Source organism: Dothidotthia symphoricarpi, assembly GCF_010015815.1.
Source record: "Dothidotthia symphoricarpi CBS 119687 unplaced genomic scaffold P153scaffold_11, whole genome shotgun sequence".
NCBI classification, from domain to species: domain Eukaryota; kingdom Fungi; phylum Ascomycota; class Dothideomycetes; order Pleosporales; family Dothidotthiaceae; genus Dothidotthia; species Dothidotthia symphoricarpi.
Window position 1 is genome coordinate 1095779 of NW_022985018.1, and position 24937 is coordinate 1120715.

Consider the following 24937-nt stretch of genomic DNA (forward strand, 5'->3'; position numbering starts at 1 on the left):
AGATGAACGCAAGAACTCCAGTGAATGTCTCACCTGTCCCCACAACCCCACGCGCGTGTTTAGGTGGCGTTTGCGGACTCGGTTTCGTCTTGGGCTCGTATGTGATGGTTGAGGCTCGCCGGCCGGCTCATGCTACCTACCCTTCACGAAACCACCCCCTCGTCAGCCAAGATGATTTCGCATCTCTCTTGGCACAATGGCGCTGCGGCGGTCGTCCGGACTGCTTTGAGCATAAATCAAATACTCATCACACGTACGAACAACAAGCGCTTGCACCAACCGCCGCCTGTGCCTCAGAGTTGTGGACTGCACTGCGCGCGTCAATTCCTCATTCCAATCGCAACTGGGCCTCACCGCTACTTTAATGCAATGCGATTCTCTAAAAATACAAGGCACTGCGCCAGACCAGTTCCTTTGTATCCACGTTGATGAACTGTTTCGCTAGAACTGACAGCCAGCTGGCACCACAACGCCCACACTGGCGTGGGTAGCCGAAGCTGCTACAGCCAGCCAAACGCTGCAGAGCATAAGCCTGTGACACACAGCTACCTAGTGAGATGCACAAATTGTGGCTCTTGATTCAGCGGTTCGAGACGTTCTGTCGGAGGGTTGCATTCTCGGACCAAGGGCGTTGGAAGAATCATGTTCGCATGGCACACAGACTACAAAACTGTCTGTGAGGAGCTCTTACATCACTCAGCACGCTCCGCTGACGAGGTTTTAATCTTACTTGGAGAACGCACGGGGATGGTGTTCACTCGACCGACTAATGCACCTCGGGGGTTTGGGACCGCAGACAGCCCTATCGTCCGGTACCAACCTCACTTAGACATCGACTCAAGTGCGAGCCGCTTCGGGCAGCACTCACCGCCTAATGCGCATCACAACAATCCCTGAAGGACATCGATTCATGATGCAATCAGCCATGCTGCATCCGGGTCGATGCCACGAAGGACTGCGTGCAGGACTCTGACCTGGAATATCGATGTAGGACAACTACAATATAACGTGGCCTTCGGGCACAAGACAATCCGCGACACTGCCGCAGTCCGGCGAAGACGTGTCTCACGTGGGCGCAGTAGCACAAGTTATGTCTGAATCTGTCTGCCCACGGGTCAGGCCGGAGCTACCACATTAAGGCCCCGTCTACGCATGTGTCACAGCAGCGTGGTTACAGGTTGGTGCGCCGTCGAAGGTTACCATCAGATGGGCACGGCCATTGCTCGGCAGTTCACCGCAGTTCACCGCTTGTCTGTCCGAAGTGAAGCCTGTAGTTGATATGGACAGACATCTGCGTCGACTGTGGGATGCCTTACCGAGCCATCAAGGAGGCAAATTGTATACGTGGAGCGCTATCGACGTGTTCAAGCTTGCGGGCGTGAACACATCACCACCTGCACCGCGAAAATGAAGTCAGAGTTCACAAGGCTCCGTTCGGCAACGGTAGCTTCTGGCGTCAGATGGCCCGTAGGGCCTGCAGATCTTGTTCGCCGCGACGCCATGTCATCGCGCTTCTACACCAAAACCTAACCCTGGACAAGCGTTCAACGAATTTCCAGCCAGGTTCACCGCTCATCTCAGAGCCTGATTCGTTGCCCTCTCTGACAACTCTCGTTTTGGGTAGAGTCATCTCGAAAGATGTGTTGGTGACCATGACAGCTCTCATACCAAAATCTGCAGACGCCGCAGCCCCCGTCATAGGGCGCACTGAGGCCTAACGAAAAAGAAAGGGCAGCAAATGGGCCCAGGCATACGAGTAAGTCGATATCAGACCACAACAAAGGGTGAACCGAAGCCGCAAAATAAGTGAGGTGTGAAGTGAGGGATACGTCATCGGCACCATCTTTCATCCAAGGCTGGGAAGAACGGAGCTTCTGCTTTGGATTGTAGCTACGATAGACGTTGGCCATTCGGGGGTTCTCGATTTTTTCTTTTATGCTCGCTAAATTCCCGGCGGAGATGCTGCCCTAAGATCAGCTGTGGTCCGTGTGTCGTCGAAGTGGCGCCGCCAACACAAGTCGAGGAAGCGTCAAGCAGCAAGAAACGAACATCCTAATCCCAAGCCCCCGGATCCCTGCCGCAGCGGGCAATGAGGCGGCATCAGCCATCTGGGCTTGTTCAAGGGATGCCTGTCACTGGTATTACAGCCGTATACTAAGTCACTCTACTGACGCTCCCGTCTTGACAAGTACCTCAGGACCCTACTGTCCGCTCTAAACAGGCCATATCCATCATCCCGCGACACGACACTTTCTTCATCTCTCAACTCTTCAGCACAGTCAGTGGCTCAGCACGTCTGTCATCCACCGACCCATTGGCTGGCCTGTTTCACGTTGGCCCCTGCCCAATTGCCCTGCCCCGTTTCCTAAATAGCCCGACTTGGGCAACCACTGAGAACGTCTATCGTCCAAAGTACCTCGCAACTGGTCACTTCGGCACACATCTAGCTCTATTCAGATCTCATCACCTTACGACAGCCTCCCATTTTCGTCTCAAATCCTCGGCAACGGATTGTCACTCCTCGCGCCGCTTTCCTGTCAGTGTCGATCAAAACAACATCTACATCGTCCGTCACGCTGCACTCAACTCTTGTTGCATTTCGCCGCTGCACTTGTTTCTGTCTTGGCGTTTCTTTTCGACGCCACAGTTTGAGCTGCTTTTCGCAACAAACACACAACGGACGCCTAGAACCCATCGAACCCTGAACTAGTCGACCAGCCCGACCGGTAACCACCCAAATCACAAAGCCCTTTTCCGCTCGTGTACAAACAAGCTAGCCATCAACCTCGCCACAAACTGTCACATCTGCGCAGTTTATTTGAGAACTCCTTCTGGCGGTGTTGTAAGACTCGGAAAACTTCCATTAACGTATGGGCTGGCCAAGAGCTAGTCTAACTCGCCCATCGTGGATATCAATCTGCTGCTCGAGCCTCGGGGCTCCGAGTCACCAGCGAGCAAGAGGAGCTCAGCATCAGTGACTTCCACTTCCACCGCGGCGGCAAGAGCATACACATCTGCTCCTTCGGCGTACGCACGGTCTCCTGCACCTGGAGCACCAACTGCCTACATCAGTGGGTCACCAGCATACTCTACAACTTCACTTTATGGCCCAACTTCGATGTATCCCGCTCAGGCTCCGACTTCGGCACCCCTAGGCCCTGGGTCAATGATAGGTGGTCCTGTGTTACCCGCAATCTCAGAGCTTCAGCGACACCCAGATCCCATGCCACACCCTCAATTCCGCCCACTCTACTCTGGTCCCCCGTGCCCTCCCAACATCCAACAAGGTCCACCTGGAACCGGCGGATCCCCTCCTAATGCTCTCAAAAGACAGGCTTCGCAGACCCCTTTGCCCGATGAGAGCCCAGCTAAGAAACAATCCAAATGGACACCCGAAGAAGACAATCTCACGATCGAACTACGAGGCCAGGGTATGAAGTGGGATGACATTGCGAAACGTTTACCTGGAAGAAGCTCTATATCCTGTCGACTGCGCTACCAAAACTACCTGGAGAAACGAGCCATCTGGGACGAGGAGAAGAAGAACAAGCTTGCAAGGCTGTATGCTCGGTATGTATTGCGCGATCTCACCAAGCATCCTTTCCATTATTTAATATGAGTGTCATACTGTCTCGTCAGATGGTAGCAAAGCTGACCTCAGGAACAGATTCAAAGATCAAATGTGGCAGAAAGTCGCCACGGAAATGGGCATTCCCTGGCGTTCAGCTGAGTCAATGCATTGGCAACTGGGCGAACAAGAAATGAGCGCTCGGGCCAATGCTCCTGTCTTTCAGCTGCATCCATCCGCAACATCACTCAGCTCGCCTTCGCAGATACCAAGCATCCCGGTTCCCGTTGCGCATAGCTTTACTCCCGCGAATGCTCCTCAGCTCATGCCAACTCCTACTTCAATGCCAGCGCAACACCACCAATCTCAGCCGCCGCATCCACAACAGGGTCCGTTACACTCCTACCACGCTCGTACAGATAGCGGCTCAAGTCAGGGTCGTCCAAGGAATAGCTCGTTGAGTCGCAGACGGGCTGACCCTCGATCTAGATCAAGTGTTCCACCCCAGTTCAACCATCCCCTTCCCCAGATACAGGCCGCAACTGCAGAGGATCTAGTGAGTGGTGTAAGAACAGCGCCTGTACCAGGAGTACCATCGATGATCAAGCGAGAAGGCGAGTGGTCAAGCTACATTGAACCATATCAGAAGAGAAGACGAGAGGACGACGTTGCGGGCCCGTCGCGGTCACATTTCGACGCTCAAAGTCAGGGAGGCTTGAGTCCTGACAGACGCTCCCAGCGCAGTGGAACTGGGAGCGTGAAGAGCCTGAAGCGAGAGCACAGCGACGCTCAACGACTGTCTGGCATGCCTTCGCCAACCCCGACCGCTGGCGCGCCCTGATTGTGTAGTCGCTTCTCCCCACAGCAGGCTTTGCCAACGGTTGCGGAGCAAGTTACTTTAATCACAGCGAAGTTCCACACGGGAGATCACATTTAGAGAATCGGGCAGGAACCGAAAGAGCATGGATTTGTTTAGGATTTTTACACGGGCGTATAAGCATTTGATGTTTGTCATAGAAAGATACCACGACGCATAGGACGGGATGCATAGCGAGCAACGGTTGTGGCATTTAGCGTGGGTTTGGCTTTTTACATCGCATTTCTCTCATCTCGTTGATCATTTCGCAAAGAACATCATAGCGTTGGACATTTTGGGGTCATTGGCGTCTGTCTGTTTGTCTGCTTCTTTTTGTATTGTTTATACACCCATTGGAGCGGTCATGATTGTATGCATTTCCATCAGCATCGCTATTAGAAGACTTCACTTAGTTGTACTTTACGTTTCTTGTTATTCTTGGTCTTAAGCAATATGGCAGGGAGTAGCCATCAATGATTGTACTTTTTTAGCCAAGCATCAGCCTGTCGATACATTCAGCATAAAGTTAGATTTTCGCATCACAGCATTTCAACACTAGAACCAGCATAGCTTGCAAACATTAGATTACAGACTCGGTCCGTTTTCGAAACCAAATCCTCTCTATTCCACGTTGCGAATTAAGCGTAAATTCATCAATCAAGCATCCAACACACCGGCTCGTGGCGGTGAACGACACGACAACCCGTTTTCCCACCGCCTTCGTCTACCCCGGATCAACACTAATGACGTACCTAGCGTCGGTCAAGGAGGACCTACGTGTTCATCTGCGAGTTGCGTTGTCACCGCAAAAGATAGAGTGGCGTGGAGTTGAGTCTCTGCGTTGGCCGCACAGCCTCATTTTGCATTTGAGTCACAGTGGCGTTTTTGCATGAATTGAGCTGAACCGTTCACCGTCCTTTACCCATTTCCGAGAGTTGTGTCATGATTCAAACCGCACAAGTAGCAGATGACACAAGTGGATCGTCGGCGTTCGCAGGGTTGCTGATGGTGCGGCCAGGCACGCACACAAGCGTTCGAGAAATCGCGTGGAATGTTCGGCCACAAGGCTGAAGTTGACAAGCCGTCTTGAAACGCGGGAAAGGGAGTGGTATCCTTGCATGGGCTGTTGTTTACTGTCATGCTGCACGTTGCGTTGTGGCCGAAGTCCTTCCTGGTGTTGTTGGGTCATACCTGTCGTTCGCAGCCGGTAGACGAGGCCCTTCAATCAGGCTGATGTTCGGCATTGACGTGCTGACGTTCATGCAGAACAAGCGGCCAACCAATCCATGACACGAACGCCAACCCTTTGTTCTTTTTCTGGGGCTGCATGCCATGCGAACACGTTCAAACACATCACATGCTTGGCGTGGGTAGATGATGCGGGCTTGATCGGCGAATGATCTGATTCGAGAAGCTTTCCCGCCATCACCTGTTCGCCCACACACATCCAAATCGCGAACATGACATCTACGACAAGTTCCGTGCAGGGCTGCCTCGACTTCCATTGATCGCTCGGAGATGGGCCTCCTAGATCGCCCGGGATCGTTGCCTTGGGCAGAACCGCATGACTGACAAGGCGAGCATAAATTAGAGATGAAAGCGCACCAGTTTCCCCCCCCCGGCTGATCATGATACAAGCTAGAACACGGCGAACAGCGTCGAGAAGGACTCCACCACCCTTATATTTCGGCATCGAGCATGCCGACACACTCGACCACGCTGGAACAGGCAAGCGTTCCGAATGAATATCGACTTTTACCGCTCGTCCGATGAAGAGTTCGCTACGCAATGTCATGCAAATCAAACGATGTGCCTCGGAGGCTTGAACACATGACCTTGACACGAGACGCGACTCGAACAGGCGTTCACTTGTCAGCCCAGCAGCCACCACCGCGACCTCTCGGCACTCCTGCGCATTCTGTCCCAGTAGGGGTTTTTTTAATCAGACTAAACCAGTAGCTCCAGGTGTGGCATCGCACCACGATACTAGCTGTCAGAACTGTAAAGCGACTCAGACATCCGCACTCCACAATGCGGGTATCCAGTACGAGCTACCACACAACGCCTGGAAACAACTCCAACTAAACTACTGTACCAGTTCCTAGGGTGTTCCGTAAGTCAGACCGAGTTTGCTTCCGACGTTATCTCATGACTCGTCAAGTCGAATAGAAAGGTATATGCACCTGACGCTACTGGGGAGACGGTGAACGACGCGTGAAATGGAGCATAGGGCAAGAGAAAGGGTCACGGGGAGATGGAAAGGGACTCACCGGATCTTCGAGAGTTCGGCGAAAAAGTGGAAAACATGTCTAATAGACCAGGCGACCGAGTCGCTATGAGAAGACACCCAGAGGCTCGAGCTCAGCAACACACCGACACCCATCCACCATGCACGTCAAGATGAGGAAACCACAACATATCCACAAACTTCCCAGCCACCGAGTCTAGCAACAGCACATGCACAGCCCATCAAACCACCAGCAGGAGAGAAAAAGAAGCCAAACCACCATCATCCCTACTTCCAACCCCAAACCCACACCGCGCTTTCATCCAAGTCCGCCATCTCAAATCCCAACCACTTCCGCCAGCACAACGACAACGACAACGACAACGAGATCATATCGCAGACCGCTTCCTCCGCCCCGGCCCCACGCGCCCACCTACCCACCCACGTCCCTCCCAAACACAAAGCCCCACCCCCCAAGATCCACCCACCCATGCCCGCTCTCCGGCCACACAAGCACCTTGACCCCCTACACCGCACCGCACCGCTGTACACCGCTCCCTGATCACATCTACACCGAAACGACATCCAAGATGCGACATGGCATGCAAGGTCAGGCTATGCTGTGCTATACCATGCAAACGCCCGCCGCACACCCATGACTGGTTCCACAAACACTTGCGGATGCGGCTGGCGCACCGGAGCGAGCTTGTCCTTGCGGTTTGTGAGCGGTAGGCGCGGGTCCGCGGTGAGATGCAATGGGGGAGGTGTGGCGATGGGGGTGTGGGTGCACGAGGTAAGTAGGTAGGTTGGGCGGGGGGTGTGAAACGGTGGCTTAGCGAGTGAGGAAGCGTATGGGTAGGTATGCGTGTACGTGTCTACACGTTTGGCGAATGCTGTTCTGTGATGTTCTGATCGCACTCGAATCTCTAGATTTTTCACTGGGGAGAGATAGGTAGGTAAGTGTAGTATTGTGTTATGTTGTGATATGCAGTAATGTGATTCTGAAGCGTCAAGTCAAATCAAATTATACCAAAATATACCATGCATTCTCGCGCGCAGAGCTGCATCTACCTACTCCCCCGTACACCATTCACTGCACTGCACTGCACTACAATAAACTTCCCACCCTTCTCCCAGCGTCACACATCCCTCTTCTCCTTTCCGTCATATACCATACCACATCGTACCACCCCGCCCCGTCCACCGCCCACCCCCCAGAACCAAAACACCCACACACTTACATGCGTACGCACGAACAAACATACCTGTCAGAAAACGTGGACAACGTCACAGTGTCACGGTGATACACGCACCGCATCGTCGCACAACATCTGCTAGATAGATAGACAGCTCTGTGCGACTGCCCGACTGCCTGTTGTGACACGGGAATGCAACCGGCAACGCAGCCGCAGTGAAACGGCGCGGAGTACGGGATCCCGTTGGTAGGTTGGCGGTGAACGGGTGTTGGGCTCGCGGGGACTGGGGGCATGTGTTCGTGTGTGAAAACTGTGGAGGGGTTGATGGGATGGTGTGTGGAGTTGGTACTACACATCCCTCGAAAGGGAGGAGAAAGCAAGAAGACAAGCAAGACACGCACTCACTCACACATCGCATACCACAGCAAGGTACAATATCGTATCGTATAGTATCGTACGTAGTAATCCATCCCGCCCCGAAACAAAAAACACCCTTATCCGAACACCCACCACCACCACACACGACGCTCGCTCGCTTACTTGCATAGCCACGCCCGACAAAGAACTACAGAAACAAACACGGCTGAGCAAACGAACGAGCTTCTCCGCAGACAAGAGCCGACCAACGCCAAATACCCACCCTAGACGAGGGGGGGGCCGCGAGTCTCGAACCACAGCCGTGCCCCGCATACGAGTGCGAGGCAACCGAACCCATCTAGACGCCAGGCAAAGTACGCCGAGCGGTGGGGAGGGGAAACAATGCTCTGCAACGTTGTGGTCATTGTCGTCAAGTAAGCGCCACCTGGCTTGCACGCCGGGAAAAAAAGAAGGAAGGAACCGAACCAAACATGCGCTTGGTTCAGGGATGGATGGGCAGGCGGGAGTAAAAATAGCGACCGGGACCCGAAGAAAGACACATCGACGGGTTCATTCCGGGTCCTCGCAAGCCTGTGCGAAGAAGACACGAGCGGTCCCACTGCCGATGTTCTTGATGCTGTAGATATTTCCTGTGGCGATAGTTCAGTAGGCGTTCCTCAGGGAAAAAGCAGGGTAAGAAAGCAAAGAGCGCGTGGGTATGAAACGGAAAAAGCGCAGAGAAGAAAGGAAATGCGAAACATGTTCAAAGTGGACATCGACGTCGACAACGATGTCGTTGACGAAACTCCGAGGCGTGTGACCGGCGGCGTCAAAAGCAAAGATGCGAACGACAAAGAAACGACAGACTAAGGGGCCGATGCGAGCGTCGAGTGTGGCACGGCATGCACAACATGCAGCCAACAAACGCCACCATCTGCACGTCGTGGAAACAGCAAAAAGGCTCGCTTCGCGGGACCCCTGCCCCCCTTTCAGCGGTACGACGTTGCGGACGTGATCGCGCAACACGAAGACGCAGTCTACACATGCAGTATCCCGTCTGGTAGTGAGCCAGGAGATAAGCATAATGAGACTACTGTCGTACAGAGGCGGGGCAAACGTGAAAGGCGGGCAACACTGTCGCTGCGTCGCATACTAACAAAGTATACCAAAAAGATATGGCATGTGCGTATGTGGAGAAGAACAAGACGAACGACAAGAGGAGAGAAAAGAAGGAATTGGGCTTACCTCGAGGAACTTGCCATACACCACTCTTGTGAACGGTGAACTCGTTCTCGTCGACCTTGGCTTCTACTGTGCCGGATTGCACGTTGAAAACCATGTGCATCTTCCGTGAGTTCTTTGAGCGCTTCATCTGGCCGACTGGGATTTCGAGAACGCCCCAACTCAGGAAATCTGCTTTGGATCCCTCGAATTTGCATTGACCGATCTTGGCGTATTTGAACGTGCCGTCTCCTGCCTCGACTGGGTCAATGCCCTTCGGAGCCCAGGCGATTGCTGAGTGATGGTCAGGATTATTGTCTCGAGAGTCTTTATATACTGCAACATACCTCTATCTGTCATAACCTCCTTCGAAGCAAAGTTCGTAGTACGGTCAAAGCCTTTGTAGTTGCCGGTCAAAATGCCCTCACCAGCCTCCCATGCATCGAGCTCAATCTCTTCCTCTTCAACTGCTGTGAGCATGCGCTTTTTGCCCTTCTTGGTAGTGCTCTTGTAGGTCTTGTGCCCGGGTTCCGCATCTGGCGCTTTCACAATAGATGCCATGCTACCGTCGGTGTTGTACGTGATTCGGTCGTTTTTCCAGAAATCGATAGGGTTGACGCGATGTCTGCCTGTTCGTCCGACTCTCGCAACTGCCTCCGGATCCATTTCACGGTAGACTGAGAGGTGGCGTCCCCGACCGTATCGCGAACCAGTGGAGGCAGTGGACATTCGGTCGATATCTGCCTTGCTGAGAGGATTGCCATACGCATCCACAGCTTTGCCCGGTTCAATACCAGCTGCTTGTGGTGCTTTCTCAGTGGTTTGCGCATCTGGCTTGCTTTTGGGTTTCGCTGTAGGCTTTGCAGGCTTCTTGAATACCGGATTCTCCTTTTCACTCGAAGAGGCGTTCTTGTTGACCTTTGCTGGCGCAACAATCTCCTTTTTCTTCTCCTTCTCCACCACTGCTGCAGGCTTGGCCTTCGGAGGTCGTCCTCGGCGTTTTGGCGCGACAGGCGGCTCCTCAACCTGCTCGGACGCATCTTCGACAGCGATGGTGGAATCGTCCAGATTGCTTTGCTCAAGCTCCGTTATGTCAGATGTGCGCTTGGAGCGACGGGGTTTCTCAGCTGGCGCAGGTGCAGTCTTCTTGCTCTTCTTTTGAGGTTCTGTAACCTGTGCGGGGTTGGCTCCTCGTTTGCGCGACTTTGCTGACTGTGGTTCCTCTACTGTCGCGGGCTCCAAGGCATCGCTCTTCCGCTTCCTTCCCCTCTTAGCTGGTTGTTTGACAGGTGTTGGCACAACTTCCACCTCTTCTTCAATCTCTGGAGAAACCTCCACCTCCGCCTCTGTTCCGGTGATTGTCTCGTCTCCGATTTGCGCAAAGAAGCTCTCTACGGTAGCATCGTCAGTGTCGGCGGCGGCCTCGTTTGCAGCGATCTCCTCCTGAAGCAGGCTCTCTTCTGGCAGGGAGTGTGTGGGCGATTGCTCTATGGCGTAGATATCCGAAGGTCTGTTACGGCGCTGGCCCGAGCCACTCAATGCTGGCGTCTCCTGCAAGCTCGATTCGTCCTGCTCGAAATCCAAACGCCTGGCGACTGCTGAATGCGACGTAGCGCGCACTGGGCTGGACAGGCCAACGGAGCTGGCTCTCGGGGCCATGGAAGATTGCCGGCGCGGCGAAGACCCAAGGGTGGTCTTCATGGGCGAACGCGCCCGTGGGGGAGGAAGGAGTGTACGGTTGTTGCGCAGTATCTGCTTGGATGTCGTAAGGTCGGGAATGGAGCCTGCAGTTGGGAACAGGTTAGCGCATTGTCACCAGGCATGCGCATTGCGAATAAGTTCTCAGAGGTTCAAAAACACGTACTCTCTTGTATATCCATCGACTCTGAGCCGGTCGCAATCTCTACGCGCTTAGGCGGTGACTTCTCCGGCGAGGAGAACATGCCCGAAATGGCTTCCAGGCCATATTCGTCGCGCTCCCGCTCTTCGAGTGTGATGCCAGTCTTTCTGCGCACATTGTCAGCCAACGCGCGCGATAAGGGTAGAGCGCGTTTTGCTTACCTGCCCTGCACACCAACATTGTAGAAGTTGTTCTCCCGATTTTCGCGTTTCCTTTGGGGCGCCATGTTCAAGATAAGGCTGAGCGCGTGGGGAGCTTTAGTTGACGCGTCGGTGGTAGTGTGGTGGAGAGTTCGAGGGGGTCATTGCTTTGTTTGGGGTGGGATGCTCTTTCGTAAACGAACTAAAGCTCTTGGCACGGCAGCACGACTCCACAACATCAACACCATCAACTGCACACGATAACGCACCCCGAATGCTCGCCACGTTCATCAATCTATCATCGTTCCAAAACATCAATGTCCAGTCAAGAGTCCTTCGATGCTCACACAACAACACATCAAAGTCACCAGCACATCACAGATAAACGAAACCAGAGCACCAGATATTGTAAGGCTCAGCCCATGCGGCATGCTTTTCAGATTTTCCTAAGTATTCGACTTCCATCCAGTTCATCAGCTATCCAACCGCAGCCAGAAGCCTAATAGAACATCCGCCAAACATAAGGTGCCTCATCGTCCAGTCGTAGTCCACGTGCAAACCATTTTGGTCCCACAAAGAAGCCCTACTCCCATTCATTGTCCGCTTCAAAGAATCCGTTCTCATACCCACCCACAGTATCTCCCACCAGATGCAAAATCTTCCTGATTCAAGACTTTTCCGTTAACACATGCTCGTGTCGAGACCAGGTCCAATCATGTAAGGCGATCGTAAGCTTTTCGTGTAAGCGTCGAAAAACGGCAGCCAGCCGCAGAATGAGAACATGTACAAAGAAAAGAAATCGTTATCGTGTCGATGACTCGTGAACCATGGGTGCAATCTCTAAACAATCGAAAATGCCGTCTCGCAACCGTTGGACGGAGGCGATCCGTTGCATTGAAACTCAGACCAGATCAGGGAAATCGACGGGACCCAGAGATTATGAGTCTAGTTGGGGCAAGCGCTCTGGACGTGGCCGGGCTGCTTGCAGCGGTAGCAGACGCGCTCCGAGGTGGACTCCTGGGGGCAGTCGCGGGAGAGATGACCGACCTCACCGCCTATGAAAGGATTAGACTCGTCATGATCACACTTGTGGTATCGACTTACAGTTGTAGCACTTCTGGCCCTGGGTGCAGTCACGGCTCATGTGACCGAAACCACCGCATGAGTAGCAAGTGGTCTGGCGAACGCCTCCGTAACCGCCACGGTCACCGCCACCGAAGCCTCCACGGCCACCTCCGTAGCTGGCGCCACCGGCGGCACCACCGTAACCACCACCTTGGGAGCAGTTGCGGGCAATGTGACCCCGCTGGCCGCACTTGTAGCACTCCTGGCCACCAGCACCGCCGCCCATACCGGCACCTCCATCCTTGGTGCACTCACGGCTGATGTGGCCGGTGCCACCGCAGCGGTAGCAGGTCTTCTCGGCCTGGGGGGAAGAGCACTCGCGGCTGACGTGACCCTTCTCGCCGCAGTTGTAGCAGGTAGGGGTACCCTTGGTGGGGCACTCAGCAGCGCGGTGAGACGAGTCTCCGCCTAGAAAATTGTAAGTTGGGGCGCAAGGGTTGCGAATGAAGCAGAAGACTAGCATAAGGATAGTCGCATAGAGAAGTGGCGTTCGCGAACGACCGAAAAAAGAGTTTGGGAAAGTTGAAGCAGGTGAGTGGTTGCGAGCATGCTCGCAAACACAGAGCGACTGAGCAACTGCCTGGCGTAGTCGTGGTGCTCTCGTCTTTGTCGTAGTCGAGTTTATCCAGAGGCAAGGCAAAAACAGAAAAAGACCTACAGTTGTAGCAACCGCGGCCACCGGCGCCAGCAGCAGGAGCCTGGTAATCCATTGTTCGTGGAGTTTGAAATAAGAACTTCTCGCAAGTCAGCAAAGTTGCGCCACAAAAATGTGAACCACAAAGCGTCACAAAAGCCACGCGAGGACTGCGCTTACGGTTTGAGTTGAGGGTGGGAAAGTGTTGCAGGAGCTGAGAATATCCAAGTGTCAAGGAGATCTTCTGTCAATTGAACTGGAGTTGTTGGGTTGGAGAGAGAAGGGCGAGGGGCAAAGGCAACCTCAAGAGAAAATATCTGCCCGCAGCGGGTGGAGTGTGCGCTCAGACTAACTGCACACGCGCTAGCACCGCCGTTGCATTCTTCTGGAACGGCAGTCGAAGCCGCAACCAATGTTTGTTGGTGAGGTCATTGCCTCTCTGGTGAGCCTATGCAAGATACTATTAAGAGCTGTGGAGAATCCACTTGATATCTCTCACCTCTGAGCATAGATTCTGACTCTGGTTCATATGTGACGTCATTCCAAGCTCGCTTGACAGGTGGGGTAGCAGGCCCGACTTTACATGCGCCTCGCCGGCAGGCAAACAACCGCAATGCAGAAGGTGTTGGAAGGATATATTGATCAGGCGGACATTACTCGTCTCTAAAAATCCATTTTCCGCCCTTCCTCTGCGCCTCTAACCACCGCTCCTGCACAACCCCCTTCTCCTGCTCCTTCGCACGTTCCCTGTCTTCTTGTTGCTCCTGCGTCGTCGGAAAGTCAACTCTCCAGAACCCTGGCGGAGTGCGCCTTCTCTCGTACGCCTCCCTATGCTTCCCAGTGTCCTTCGCCATCTTCTTCGTTCGTGCTTGCAAGATTAGTTCAGCGCGCTCATCTGACGCCATCTGCGTCATGTTCATGGTATTGTACGCGTCGCCAAGGTACTCCTCAAGCAGCGCTTCTTCCTGTGAGGGTGGGAGGCGGGCTTGTGCAGCGGCCAAAGCTCGGAATGTAGACCCACAGCATGACGGGTTTGTGCAACCGGGGAGACACATACGATCGCCGCGTTTACGAACGGTCTCGCTGAAAGCGTAGCTGTAGCCTTGGTTGTAAGCCGGATTGGGCTTGAAATCGTGAACTTTGAGTTCAGTGACTTTTTTTCTGCGAAGCGGACTGGTCTTTTCTGGGGGCGAGGCGCGTCCGGTCCGAGATCCCGAACCCGTCTCCGAGGCTTTCAGTGTCCAGATTGGACGATCGATGGGAGTGGAAATATCTCGTGGGTTTGGACGCGGATTGGATGGCGTAGTACGATCTCCTGAGAGAGTAGTTGTGGAGCGAGAGGCGCTGGATGGAGGAGTGAGTGTTTGCTCAACTTTGATCTTGACTGGTCCTGCCTTGGGCGTTTGGAGGATGTTTTTGGCGGGCGAATTCGCTTCTTTGGCGGCTTGTAGTCTTCGGTTGAACTGTATTCGAGCGAGGCGTGGTCCCAGTTGTTTTTCATTGTCGTCCATTGGAGGCGGCGTTTCGCCAGACTCGGTAAGCATTCGGTGCTTCTCTTGATGTCGAGTCTCTGCTCGCCTCAGTCGCTTGGCGGATGATTGTTCGGGCGTATTTCCTGGTATATTCGAATCGATGGGTGCGAGAATCTCACCTGGGAACGGGCCTGATGGCTCGCTGAGTGCTCGTTGTTCGGCAGCCGTGAGGTGGGACAACCCAGACTCGTCTCCAACAACAGCAGCATGCCCTTCTGCATCACGACTATCATCATCGCGCTCTGGCTTTATAGCCTGCGATGCAGGCAGACTGGTTGACCTCTGGTGGCGGAGTGTGCCCGTTGTGTTTGAGTTACTTTCAAGGCTTCTTCTAGGATGACGCGGTGTGCGAAGTATGATGGGCGCGGGTTCGTCTAGATCGACGGTTTCCTTGCGCGACAATGTGTGTGCTTTACTGGGTGGACTGCTGAGCACCTCCTGCTTCACCCGGAAGGGTTTTACGGGAGTGCCGTCGGAAGAGTGGTCGGCAAACACCTCGAATTTTGAGGATGGTCCTCGTTTTCGTTTAAGTGATCGCCCCGAGACAAATTCGGGCATGTCGTCATCCTCGGTCTCCGGTACCTGGGGGAGTCTGATTTGCTCAACATTCTCATCCACAGTGGTTTGGCTCGAGCCTGGAACGCCAGCGTAGGAGCGTGCTTGGAGGCGCAATTCATTGTCCCGGCCTGTAAACACAGCCTGAGGGAAGTGGACAGAAGGAAGATAATCGCCATCGGTGTTCGGTTGCTCTACAGATCCACTTCTACCCAATGGTTTTGGCGTCAGAGAGGCGTTTGAACTTCGGTCATCCGCTTGATTGGGCGTTGTCGCGGATGTGGTTGTTGTTCCTTGAAGTGCGAGTGGAGCGATTGGTCCAGGAGAGGGGCGTTCCATGTCGGCAAGAAAGCGAGGCGTCCGAACAGTCGAGACTGATCCTGGACTGGATGGAATACACGGACGAGCATCCTCGGGGGGCGCAGATAGCAACTTTTGCAATTGGCCACCTTCCGTTCTGGCCTCGCTCTTGAGCTTCTGTTTTTCTGCCTCGCGATCGATATAGTCTTTCCAGGCATGCACACTGGCCTTCATCTCTTTATTTTTATGCAGGACGTCTTTGTTTTTCCTCTCAAGATACTTCGCTCTCAGAGCAACCTCACGATACTTCTTTTGCAAGTCGTTCAACTCATCAGCGACGCGGCGGAACTCTTCTGCAGACACGGTGGAATTCTCAATGTCTACGCCCTCAGGATCAGACGTCGGTGCGACTATATCAGTCGGTTCCTGGAGCTGCTTCTTCAGCTCTTCATTTTCAGCGATGAGCCGGTCGTTCTTGTCCGCTTCTTCTTTGATACACCTGTAAAGAACTCTCTGGTTTTCATCCTCTGCCTGCCTGTCAGCTGACGTCGAAGGCTAGTATATGACTGCATACTATTTTTCAGCTCTTCTGTGTGTTTGTCCTCCCCTGACGCGTCGTTAGCAATGGTCATCATTTACATTCAGTATACACACTCTGCTTCCACTCCTTCTCGAGATCGGGCGCGATGACCTCATCGTATACGCGTGTCCAGAGCGCCTTGTTGTTTTCTATCCACTGTGAAAAGTCGGACATATTTCACTTGCACTGCATTGTAGATAGACGGTAAACTTTAGTGATTGGAGCTGTCTCAATGTTGTCTGGATGTTGCTGTTGCTGCCTTGTGGCAAACACGCTAACAGCAACGCGTGATCACGAGTAACGACAAACGCACGGACGGCGGCGATAACGACGATAACGCCCTCGACTTCGATGTCTGATGCGTCTTCAACACAACGATTCACGATGAAGCGATCGCGTGAAGAGGGCGATGACGGCGAGCACGCGTCAAAGGTGCGCCGGGTGTCGAGAGTTGACAGGCTGTCGAAACTGAGCGACGAACTCCTTGTGCGCATCCTGTCGTTCATTCCGGTCGCATCGCTTCTAATTTGCCAAAGGTATGACGAGTCGACTTGCGCTCACAACATACGCTGACAAGTGTAGAGTCTCTAAAAAGATCGCTGGTCTTGCGGTAGACTCCGAACTGTGGAAAGCCGCATACTATGAGAAATTCGTTCTACCAAGAGCATCGCGAATACCCGGAAACAGAGACGCTGGCGCATCCGATCGACTACGCTATTCTTCGAGACTGTCCCAGTGGCTGGATGATGGCAATCTTGTCAAGGATGGAGTCCAAACAAACTGGAAGCAGCAGTATCGGTTGCGACACAACTGGTCTCAGGGACAATGCGCCGTCAGCGAGATCGTCGTCTCTGAGCGATCTCCAGATCCTCCGCTGCTGGTCATGATGTCGAACAGTACCGTCTTCGCTGCCGATTCGATATCTGGACTGAGGGCATGGAACTCTAAGAACCAGCGCGAACTGCTCGCGTCTATCATGCTCACAAGTGCTCAAACAGATGCCCTCCAGTTGCCAGTTTCCATGGCGATAGATACAGATGTATGTGATGAGGAACAGCGTTGTGAAAGAGTCGTACTGGGATTCGAGGACGGCTCATTTTCGATATTCGCTCTAAGGAAGGATCTCAACAAGTTTGAAGTCTTGTTCACACACCCTCCCTCGACAAATGGAATGCTGTCAGCGCTCGCATACTCATCACCATACCTCCTAACCATGACCGAGGAACACTTGCTTTCCCTATACGCCTTTCGAGAGCCACCTGCCGGCTCCAACACGCTGGATCCACCACGCCTTCTCTACTCCCTACGCTCCCACACCGCATGGCCACCTGTATCGCTCTCCCTGCGCACCACAGCCACCAGTATGACAGCCGCTATCGCATACTCCATCCCCACGTACCTATCCGGTTGGACCGTCGGCGTCCAAGAACTACGTCTATCCCACACAGGAGAACTCCTCGAGTCGCGCCTAGCCACCGCCGCGGACGACACCTCCTTCACTCTATCATCCCAGCGCTCTGCATCCTCGCCCTCGACACGACCATCCTCTCCTTTCCTCGGCACCCCCCGCGACTTCCCCTCAACAAGCCCAGCACCCCCCACATCAACCTCATACTCCCACCCCTACCTCCTTGTCGCCCACCCCGACAACACCCTCACGCTCTACCTCGTCAAATCCACAACAGCCACCCTCTCCGTCAGCCCCGGCACCCGCCTCTGGGGCCACACGTCCTCCATCTCCGGCGCCCACGTCGGCATGCGCGGCAAAGCCGTCTCGGTCAGCAGACTGGGCGACGAGCTGCGCGTCTGGGATCTCGAGGGCCGACCTGCAAACAAACGACGCTCCCGCATCGCCCCGTGCAGCGTCAGAGTCCAGCCCGCGCAGCCGAATGACGCGCTTGATGAAGATACGGCGCAGGACTCCGGGCTGCGCTTTGCGCTCGCGCAGCGTGGGTTCGACGATGCGACGGTGAGTCGCGGGTGGGTTGGCTTCGACGAGCAGAATGTCGTTGTGCTGCGGCAGAAGAGTGGGGGTAGTCAGGCGTTGGTTGTGTATGATTTTACGTAGGACTGCATTTCTACAGTTTGCATAAATACGCTGAAGCATCAATACTTAATCTGTAAATTCCCTCGCTTCCTATTTGCTGAATCTCCACAGATGCAGTCGAGAAAATTATGGAATGGAATGGAGATTGTGGTTCTTGGTTCCCAACAAAAGACAGGAGAGCAATCCTGAATCTACAACATTATGGAAGACGCTCGCTGGGATGTATTCTCTCCGCTCTGAAGATACTGATGCCGGACTTCGATCCGCGTACGGCTTTACAGTAGTTGCAGGCATCATGGTCTTTGTAGCCCAGCCATGGACGGGAAATCTGACATCAGCCTGATTGATTGCACGAAATGTCGAGTCACCTCGTTGGATATGATCTATTCGTATTCGTATATAACACTCAGTTGTGTGGGGGGGAACTACGTGCCTGTGCCTGTGCCCCTGATTGATCAACGGCGTCGAGGGACCTGCAAACACATCCGCGGCGATTCTAGCATTTGAGACTCGCACCAGGCTTTGTATATCTCTGGGCCGATCAAGCAAAGCGACGTGGTGGTAAAGATGGAAGTAGATCAGCCAGTGCGCCTCTACGCCAGCCCTCTACGCATATCCCATAAAAACAACACCACCACCCGCCCCAAGCACAGAAAAAGTCCACATATCTGCGCCGCGCCATCAAGAAAGCACACAAACTCCCCATCTTGAATACCAGAACCTACAGTTTCGCCCTTACAAGACCCCTCTCCAGCGCCGGCCCATCATAAATATCGCGCTCGACAGCCCTTGTGTTGATATACTGCATACCGAGCTGATCCACGCGCTCAACGCCCAGGAGCCGCATGCACGTCTCCGTCTCGGCTTTGAGAACTATCGTTCGCGTTAGCACATGACACCCTACCAACATCCACCTTCACACCAAGAAAACGGGAGTAAAAGAAAGCGGAAAACATACTCTCCAGCACCCTCCCCACGCCCTCCTTCCCCCCCGCCCCGAGCCCAAACAGCGCCGCACGCCCAACCCCCACCCCCCTCGCCCCAAGACACAACGCCTTCACCACATCCGTCCCGCGCTTAATCCCGCCGTCGACCCAGACCTCCACGCGCTCGAACACTTCAGGGCAGTACTTCCTGATCTCAAGCAGCGTGTGGACCGCGGGAGGCGCGGTATCGAGTGCTCTCCCGCCGTGGTTGGACAGGATAATCGCCTTAACCTGCGGAGCATGCAGGGAAGCCAGATAAGCATCTTCGTGTGTCTGAATACCCTTCAGCACGAGTGGTTTTTTCGTGTGCAGCGCGAGCCAGGGGAGAGTGGCGCGCCATGTTAGGTCAGCGGCTGTGCCCCAGAAGAGGGATTGGCCGAGGCCCATTTGTTTCTTCGGGGGCTGGGGGTCGGGAGATGTTTTGCTGAGGTTTGTGTCGTGGACTGCTGCGCGGACGGGGAGTGTGGAGCCGACGTTCTTGCTGCGCTCGTCGTGTTCGCGTTTCCCCGGGACGGGGGCGTCGAGGGTCAAGGTGATGAATTTGACAGCGTCGAGGGCGTTGATGCGGGATAGCATTGCTTCGCTTTTCGCCCGCTCGTTCTGCACGTAGAGTTGCCAGCCGAAGATTTGGGTCGGCCCGGCGGAGGCGACGATCTGCTCGGGCGTCATGGACGCGTTTTGCGAGATGATTTGCAGGGCGCCGTATTTGGCGCAGGCCTGGGCGATTCCCCATTCGCCGTCGGGGTGGGCGAGGCGCGCCATGGCGGCGGGGGAGACGTAGATGGGGAGGTTTACATTGTGGCCGAGGAGCGCGGTCGAGGTGTCGCAGGGGACGCAGTCGACGAAGACGCGGGGGCGGAGCAGGATGTTGCGGTAAGCGGCGCCGTTGTTCTGCTTTGTCCAGAGGTCGTCGCTGGCGGAGAAGTAGTACGCCCACGCCTTGTGGCTGATGTTCTTCGTCGCTACATCCTCGATGTCCTGCAGGTTCAGCAGGCTGTCGAGGTCCACGGGCCCGTCGTCTTGCACTTCGCCCGCCTGCACGGGGGTCTGCTCTTCCTTCGGCAGCGAGTCTGCGTTCATTGTGCCCAGCTTGGCTTCGGGCTTGAGGTTCTCTTCGAGGATGCCTGGCGGGTGGATGGGGTCGTATTCTTCCGTGGCGTCGGTGCCGGCGAGCTGGAGGATGATCTTGGAGCCGCCGGGGTGCTCGGACAGGAAGTCGGTTACGTCGTAGACGGCGCCGTAGAGGACCACCCAGCAGCTCTCGGGCGTGTTGTGCTTTGCAACTGGATACACATTAGATACATACATGCGAACGGGGGAGCGCAACTAACCCTCTGCGTAGTCAAACACCTTTGCCATCTTGCCAATGTCTTGATGTGTAAACTAAGATAAGAATATAGTATTCACAGAATGTCCCAAACGATGAACACCGCAAAATACAAGCAGAAGCAGAAAAATGGCTTACGAGCGACAGCAAAGCAGACGCCGACGCCTTGTATGCGGCCGCGAGTCGTCCAAGCTCCAAGCTTATGCGGGGATCTGTTAGATCTCGGGGTATTCTACACCCGACTCTGGCAACCCGGGCCGCATTTCTTCTTTGGCCACCTGGCTCGGAAGTCAGCCGGATGCTCAAGATGGTGATTGGTGCATTCGTGAAAACACCCAGTCGAAGCACGTGTTGATGTAGCCATGGACACACTTAGGTATTGTAGAATAATCATACACCGCGGCATCTGACAACACACATCATGTGCCAAGCCATTCATCGTGACATGGTTGGATTGACCACAGCAAGACCAGCTAAATAGTCTCCGCTCTACTGTCAGCCCCCATAGTCCTTCTGCGCGCGCGCTCCTGCATCCTCCTACCCGTCCTCATCCAGCCAAAACAACCCATACTCAAACTACCCACCTTCCCACTATCACCATCGCTATCGTCATCTTCCCCACTCGCAATAATTAGCTGATCGAGCAAACCGCGAATATCCGTTTCTCTATAGTGCTGCGCTCTTATCCCGCCAGGCCACGTCCTCGGCGCGGCGCGCTGATATATCGTAGGCCTGATGACTCGACCTCCTCTTATAGCATTCCGTCGTCGATGGACCTTGAGCTTCGGGTGGTCAAGAAAGGAACTACGGTCGTACGCATCTAATCAAGCAAGTTAAAGGGGAATTCCAGCCGCAATATCAGGGAACAGTGAGCGCGATGATTAAGATACCAGGACGATGTGCACACACAGCTCACCAACCCTCGACCTGCAGATCCTGCCACCCCTGCTCGTAGTTGGCGTCGTTTGCAAGCTCATCGCCCCAATCCATCTTCTCGAGCTCGTTGCGGAAGAAGTCGTGCTCTTCCTCCAAGATGCCGGGCTTCGCGCCTAGACTCTCGGGGTAGCGCTTCAGATTGTGCCAGTGTGTCAATGAGCGTAGGGCCTGTTCGAGTGGCACACTCTCGTCGACTTCAGCATCGACGTCGCTACCGGCTAGCCAGTCGTCTCGGAGCTCCGGTCTGCAGTGCAGATATACTGCAGTGATAACTCGCATGTTGGACTGTCGCCACTTTCTGCCACAATAGGGAACCTGATTCTTGAACAGCTTGAGCGTGTACAGACGAAGTTCTGGTTGCGGCACCTTCAAGCTCTTGCGAAGAAATTGGGACGACTTGTACGACACAAGCATGAGGTTGCGGTGTGCTTTGTTCTTGCAGATCTTCTGCATAATTCGCAGATAGTTGATCGAGGTGAAGAATGCCCTCCAGGAGAAGTTTGTGATGGGTTCTTTGGGTAGCTCGTTTGTGGGAAATCCCAGTTCATCCACTTCTGGAGGCTGCGACACTATTGGTAGACGCGAGGGATCGGTTTCGGAGTCGGCCCTGTTTTCCTCCCGTAACTTGCGAATGGGAGGTGGGACTGCTTCGTCCGAGTCCGAGTCGGCATCCTGCTTAGTCTCTACCTTCTCTTCCTCTTCCTCCTCCAGTGCATTTCGCGAGTGAGCTCGGCAAAAGTTGAAGAAACTGTACCAGTCAGTAGGTGATATCAAATCTAGCATTGCTCACATACTTCAGCTCCTCTTGCTCACTCTTGAAATTGACAATCTTCTCAATCTCTTGCAGCTGCAATAACTTCAGAATCAGAGGCACATAACTAGAATCAACGAGTAGCTGCGTGATGTACTCGAACTTCAGGATGTCTATGATTATCATGTCAGTTGTCGATGTTCCAAAAGTCGACTCTACTACTCACGAGAAACCTTGAACCACTTCAAGATAAGAATGAGTGTTCCAGTGACTGATTTGTCAAGGACTTCCTGAGTGCGCATAGCATCCAGCTCCTCATTCGTAGCTACAGTGCGACCGTGACCATTGACTCCGTTCATGTCGGGTCTTCCGTTTGTCGTTCCGGTTTGATTGTCTTGGTATTGGAAACCGCTCTGCAGGCCGTTGGCCCCACTTGACTGAGTAACAAGCGCAGTAACATGTGACAGGATGGCTTTGATCAGTACGATGATCATAGACTGTAGATTGGGCAACGCATTACGCTGGCACTGTTAGCTTGCAACACCTAGACCTTGTCAATCCACTTACATAGAACTCTTCTACAAGCTCCATCCTCTCCTGCACACTTCCTGTTGGATGAGGGTCTTTCTTGGGCACGTTTTGCTTCGGCTCCAGAGACAAATGATCGATATCGTTGTCATCGTCTGCCCCCATCCAGCCTCGCTCATATTTCATGAAAGCCACGCGTTCTTCCCAGAGCTGCTTCATAGCGCGCGTAGCCCTCATGCGCGTTGCAAACAGATCAGCAGCTTCTAGGATCGAGGCTGGAATATCAGATCCTTCCCACTTCCGTCCAACGAGTAAGTCTTGCAAATCGGTGGACCCCTTGCCCCCTAGTTTGTTGCTCGACTCATCTAGTGGAGGATATAGGAATGGAAACATCTGGTTCGTCTGATAGTTTTGCTTCTTTCCGCCCTTACCACCTGGACCTGCCGGCGAGGGAGGAGGCGATGGCGCTGGAGTCGCAATGTGAACAGGTTGATGGAGAATCGAATTGATATTTCCACTCAGATCCCCAAGCCCAGATCCGAAAACATGATTGCCAGCTACTTTATTTGGGTGATTTTTCAGGGGTGGGAGGATGGAGTTGTTTTCGGGTTCGAGAGGAAAGAATGGAGGCGGAGGGTTGTAGGCTGGGTATTTTGAGCTGATCTCCTGTCGAAAAAGATGGTAATCGAGAGGCGATGCAGTGATGATGGGCTGTCCTCTGACATCCGCAGACTCGAGCGTCTTGTCTTTGAAAGAGTCTTTCGCCTTCTCAGCTTCAGCAATGCCGCCAAAGCATACCAGAACCGTTTTCCATAGAAGCAAGGAGACTTTGCTGAGGGGCAGGGTGATGGACTCATCCCATCGCAATTTCGATATCAATTCAACAAGCAACATAAGAAGGCCAGGTTTTTCAAGACACAGGATGGTGCTTCTGAGGCTGAAGTCGCTCTCTGCCTTCTCTTGTGTACGCGCAACTTCCAAAACCACGTAGACTGCCGTCATGGCACACCAGACTTCGCGGCGCTCCGCTTCTTTGCCTTCGCGCGGAGCATCCGGTACAACGTCAACACCACAGGCCCTCAGACATGACGAGCGCAGTACGTCGACAAGGGTCTGAATACCGTTACTCTCGGCCAGTAACAAGACGTTTTGTCGAATCAACGATGCCTGCTGACCCGACTTGTCATAAGCTGCAGCGGATGTGTTGTGTGCACTCGAGCTTCGTCCTGATGTTGGCTCGCCGTTTACGCTGGGAGAAGGACGTCCAGCGGTTTCGTGCCAGCAGCCCAGGAGAACGTACACTAACGCCTCAAGCGTCTTCAGCCTCGAGACAGGGTCCGTCTGCTTAATCTCCTCGAGCAGATGCTCTAAGAAGTTCTTGTGTTGGGACCTGTCTGACCTGTTCCAATCCAGTCCTCCTTCCGTGTATGATGTCTCGTTCAGGCCATTGAAAGCGGTCCACTCCAGCGCAAACGACGCTTGCGCCTTCAGCAGCATAGCCTGTTCCTCGACGGCGTACGAAAACCATTCCTCCAACTCTTCCTCAAAAGATGACGCGTCATCGTATGTGAAGGCGTATGGCGTGGGCTCGCTTTTGGGTGCCTCTCGGACGAGGTTCTGCAGCTGCGACAGGGAGAGCGAGTCGGTTGGCGGGGCATCTGGCGGCGGGGCACTGGGAACTGGAGGAGGCAAGTGTAGTGGTGCGGGATGAGGAGCCGAGGTTCCTCGCTGGAGACCAGGACGCGACGAGAAAGTCAGTGGAGGTTCGGTTTGGTTTGCGAGCCCGCTGGCTTCTCCATTGACGAGTCCCTGCTGCCCTGCGGCGTGGAGTGACAGGTTCAGCTCTTCTTCGGGCTCTGCCTCGAACACGGGAATGTCGGCGCTCGAGTTGCCAATAAGTTCGGCCTCATCGACTACCGGGGGGACGAGTGAGGCGTCTGGCACGTTGTTGTGTTCCATAGCAGCTTGTGCCGAGTATTGGGTGGAGGGTCGATGTGTTGGCGGCGAAATCTTGCCCAAGTCACCATGTCTAGTGCAGATACCACAATCTATTCGTGACTAATTGTTTCCGGGTATCGGACGCAGAGTGAAGGAATGTGGAGAACGTGGTTAACCCGCGATCGAGGCAGTTGCGCCGCACGTCGAGTTGGACGTGGGTTGCAGTGTTGGCC

General features: G+C 54.1%; 8 protein-coding genes across 8 annotated transcripts; 3 read left to right on the top strand and 5 right to left on the bottom strand.

The window, feature by feature from the left end:
- Window positions 1-3118: 3118 nt before the first annotated feature.
- P153DRAFT_357561 (uncharacterized protein) lies at window positions 3119-4409 on the top strand (the record flags this gene model as incomplete). The annotated part of the gene is made up of 2 exons (XM_033666744.1): window positions 3119-3570; window positions 3668-4409. The coding sequence occupies 2 exons, from the start codon at window positions 3119-3121 to the stop codon at window positions 4407-4409; spliced, it is 1194 nt and encodes a 397-aa protein (XP_033523492.1).
- A 2117-nt stretch (window positions 4410-6526) lies between these two features.
- On the top strand, window positions 6527-7413 carry P153DRAFT_32359 (uncharacterized protein). Its single transcript, XM_033665214.1, has 2 exons — window positions 6527-6537; window positions 6586-7413. The coding sequence occupies exon 2, from the start codon at window positions 6882-6884 to the stop codon at window positions 7308-7310; it is 429 nt and encodes a 142-aa protein (XP_033523493.1). The 5' UTR covers window positions 6527-6537; window positions 6586-6881; the 3' UTR covers window positions 7311-7413.
- Window positions 7414-8286: 873 nt separating this feature from the next.
- Window positions 8287-11604, bottom strand: P153DRAFT_367380 (uncharacterized protein). The gene is made up of 5 exons (XM_033668259.1): window positions 11487-11604; window positions 11290-11432; window positions 9773-11209; window positions 9450-9719; window positions 8287-8854 (listed from the first exon to the last, which is right to left on the bottom strand). Exons 1-5 carry the CDS (start codon window positions 11549-11551, stop codon window positions 8775-8777), a joined length of 1995 nt encoding a protein of 664 aa, XP_033523494.1. The 5' UTR covers window positions 11552-11604; the 3' UTR covers window positions 8287-8774.
- Window positions 11605-12410: 806 nt separating this feature from the next.
- On the bottom strand, window positions 12411-13300 carry P153DRAFT_291803 (cellular nucleic acid binding protein; the record flags this gene model as incomplete). Its single annotated transcript, XM_033663786.1, has 4 exons — window positions 12411-12520; window positions 12570-12698; window positions 12738-12998; window positions 13249-13300. 4 exons carry the CDS (start codon window positions 13298-13300, stop codon window positions 12411-12413), a joined length of 552 nt encoding a protein of 183 aa, XP_033523495.1.
- Window positions 13301-13817: 517 nt separating this feature from the next.
- Window positions 13818-16441, bottom strand: P153DRAFT_341616 (SAE2-domain-containing protein). Its single transcript, XM_033665930.1, has 3 exons — window positions 16266-16441; window positions 16186-16218; window positions 13818-16138 (listed from the first exon to the last, which is right to left on the bottom strand). Exons 1-3 carry the CDS (start codon window positions 16363-16365, stop codon window positions 13878-13880), a joined length of 2394 nt encoding a protein of 797 aa, XP_033523496.1. The 5' UTR covers window positions 16366-16441; the 3' UTR covers window positions 13818-13877.
- Window positions 16442-16575: 134 nt separating this feature from the next.
- On the top strand, window positions 16576-18259 carry P153DRAFT_292180 (uncharacterized protein; the record flags this gene model as incomplete). The annotated part of the gene is made up of 2 exons (XM_033663822.1): window positions 16576-16727; window positions 16774-18259. 2 exons carry the CDS (start codon window positions 16576-16578, stop codon window positions 18257-18259), a joined length of 1638 nt encoding a protein of 545 aa, XP_033523497.1.
- A 345-nt stretch (window positions 18260-18604) lies between these two features.
- Window positions 18605-20724, bottom strand: P153DRAFT_341620 (uncharacterized protein). Its single transcript, XM_033665931.1, has 3 exons — window positions 20556-20724; window positions 19197-20507; window positions 18605-19111 (listed from the first exon to the last, which is right to left on the bottom strand). Exons 1-3 carry the CDS (start codon window positions 20581-20583, stop codon window positions 18960-18962), a joined length of 1491 nt encoding a protein of 496 aa, XP_033523498.1. The 5' UTR covers window positions 20584-20724; the 3' UTR covers window positions 18605-18959.
- A 739-nt stretch (window positions 20725-21463) lies between these two features.
- P153DRAFT_291928 (N1221-domain-containing protein) lies at window positions 21464-24725 on the bottom strand (the record flags this gene model as incomplete). Its single annotated transcript, XM_033663800.1, has 4 exons — window positions 21464-22235; window positions 22282-22411; window positions 22465-22759; window positions 22806-24725. 4 exons carry the CDS (start codon window positions 24723-24725, stop codon window positions 21464-21466), a joined length of 3117 nt encoding a protein of 1038 aa, XP_033523499.1.
- Between the last annotated feature and the right edge of the window lie 212 nt (window positions 24726-24937).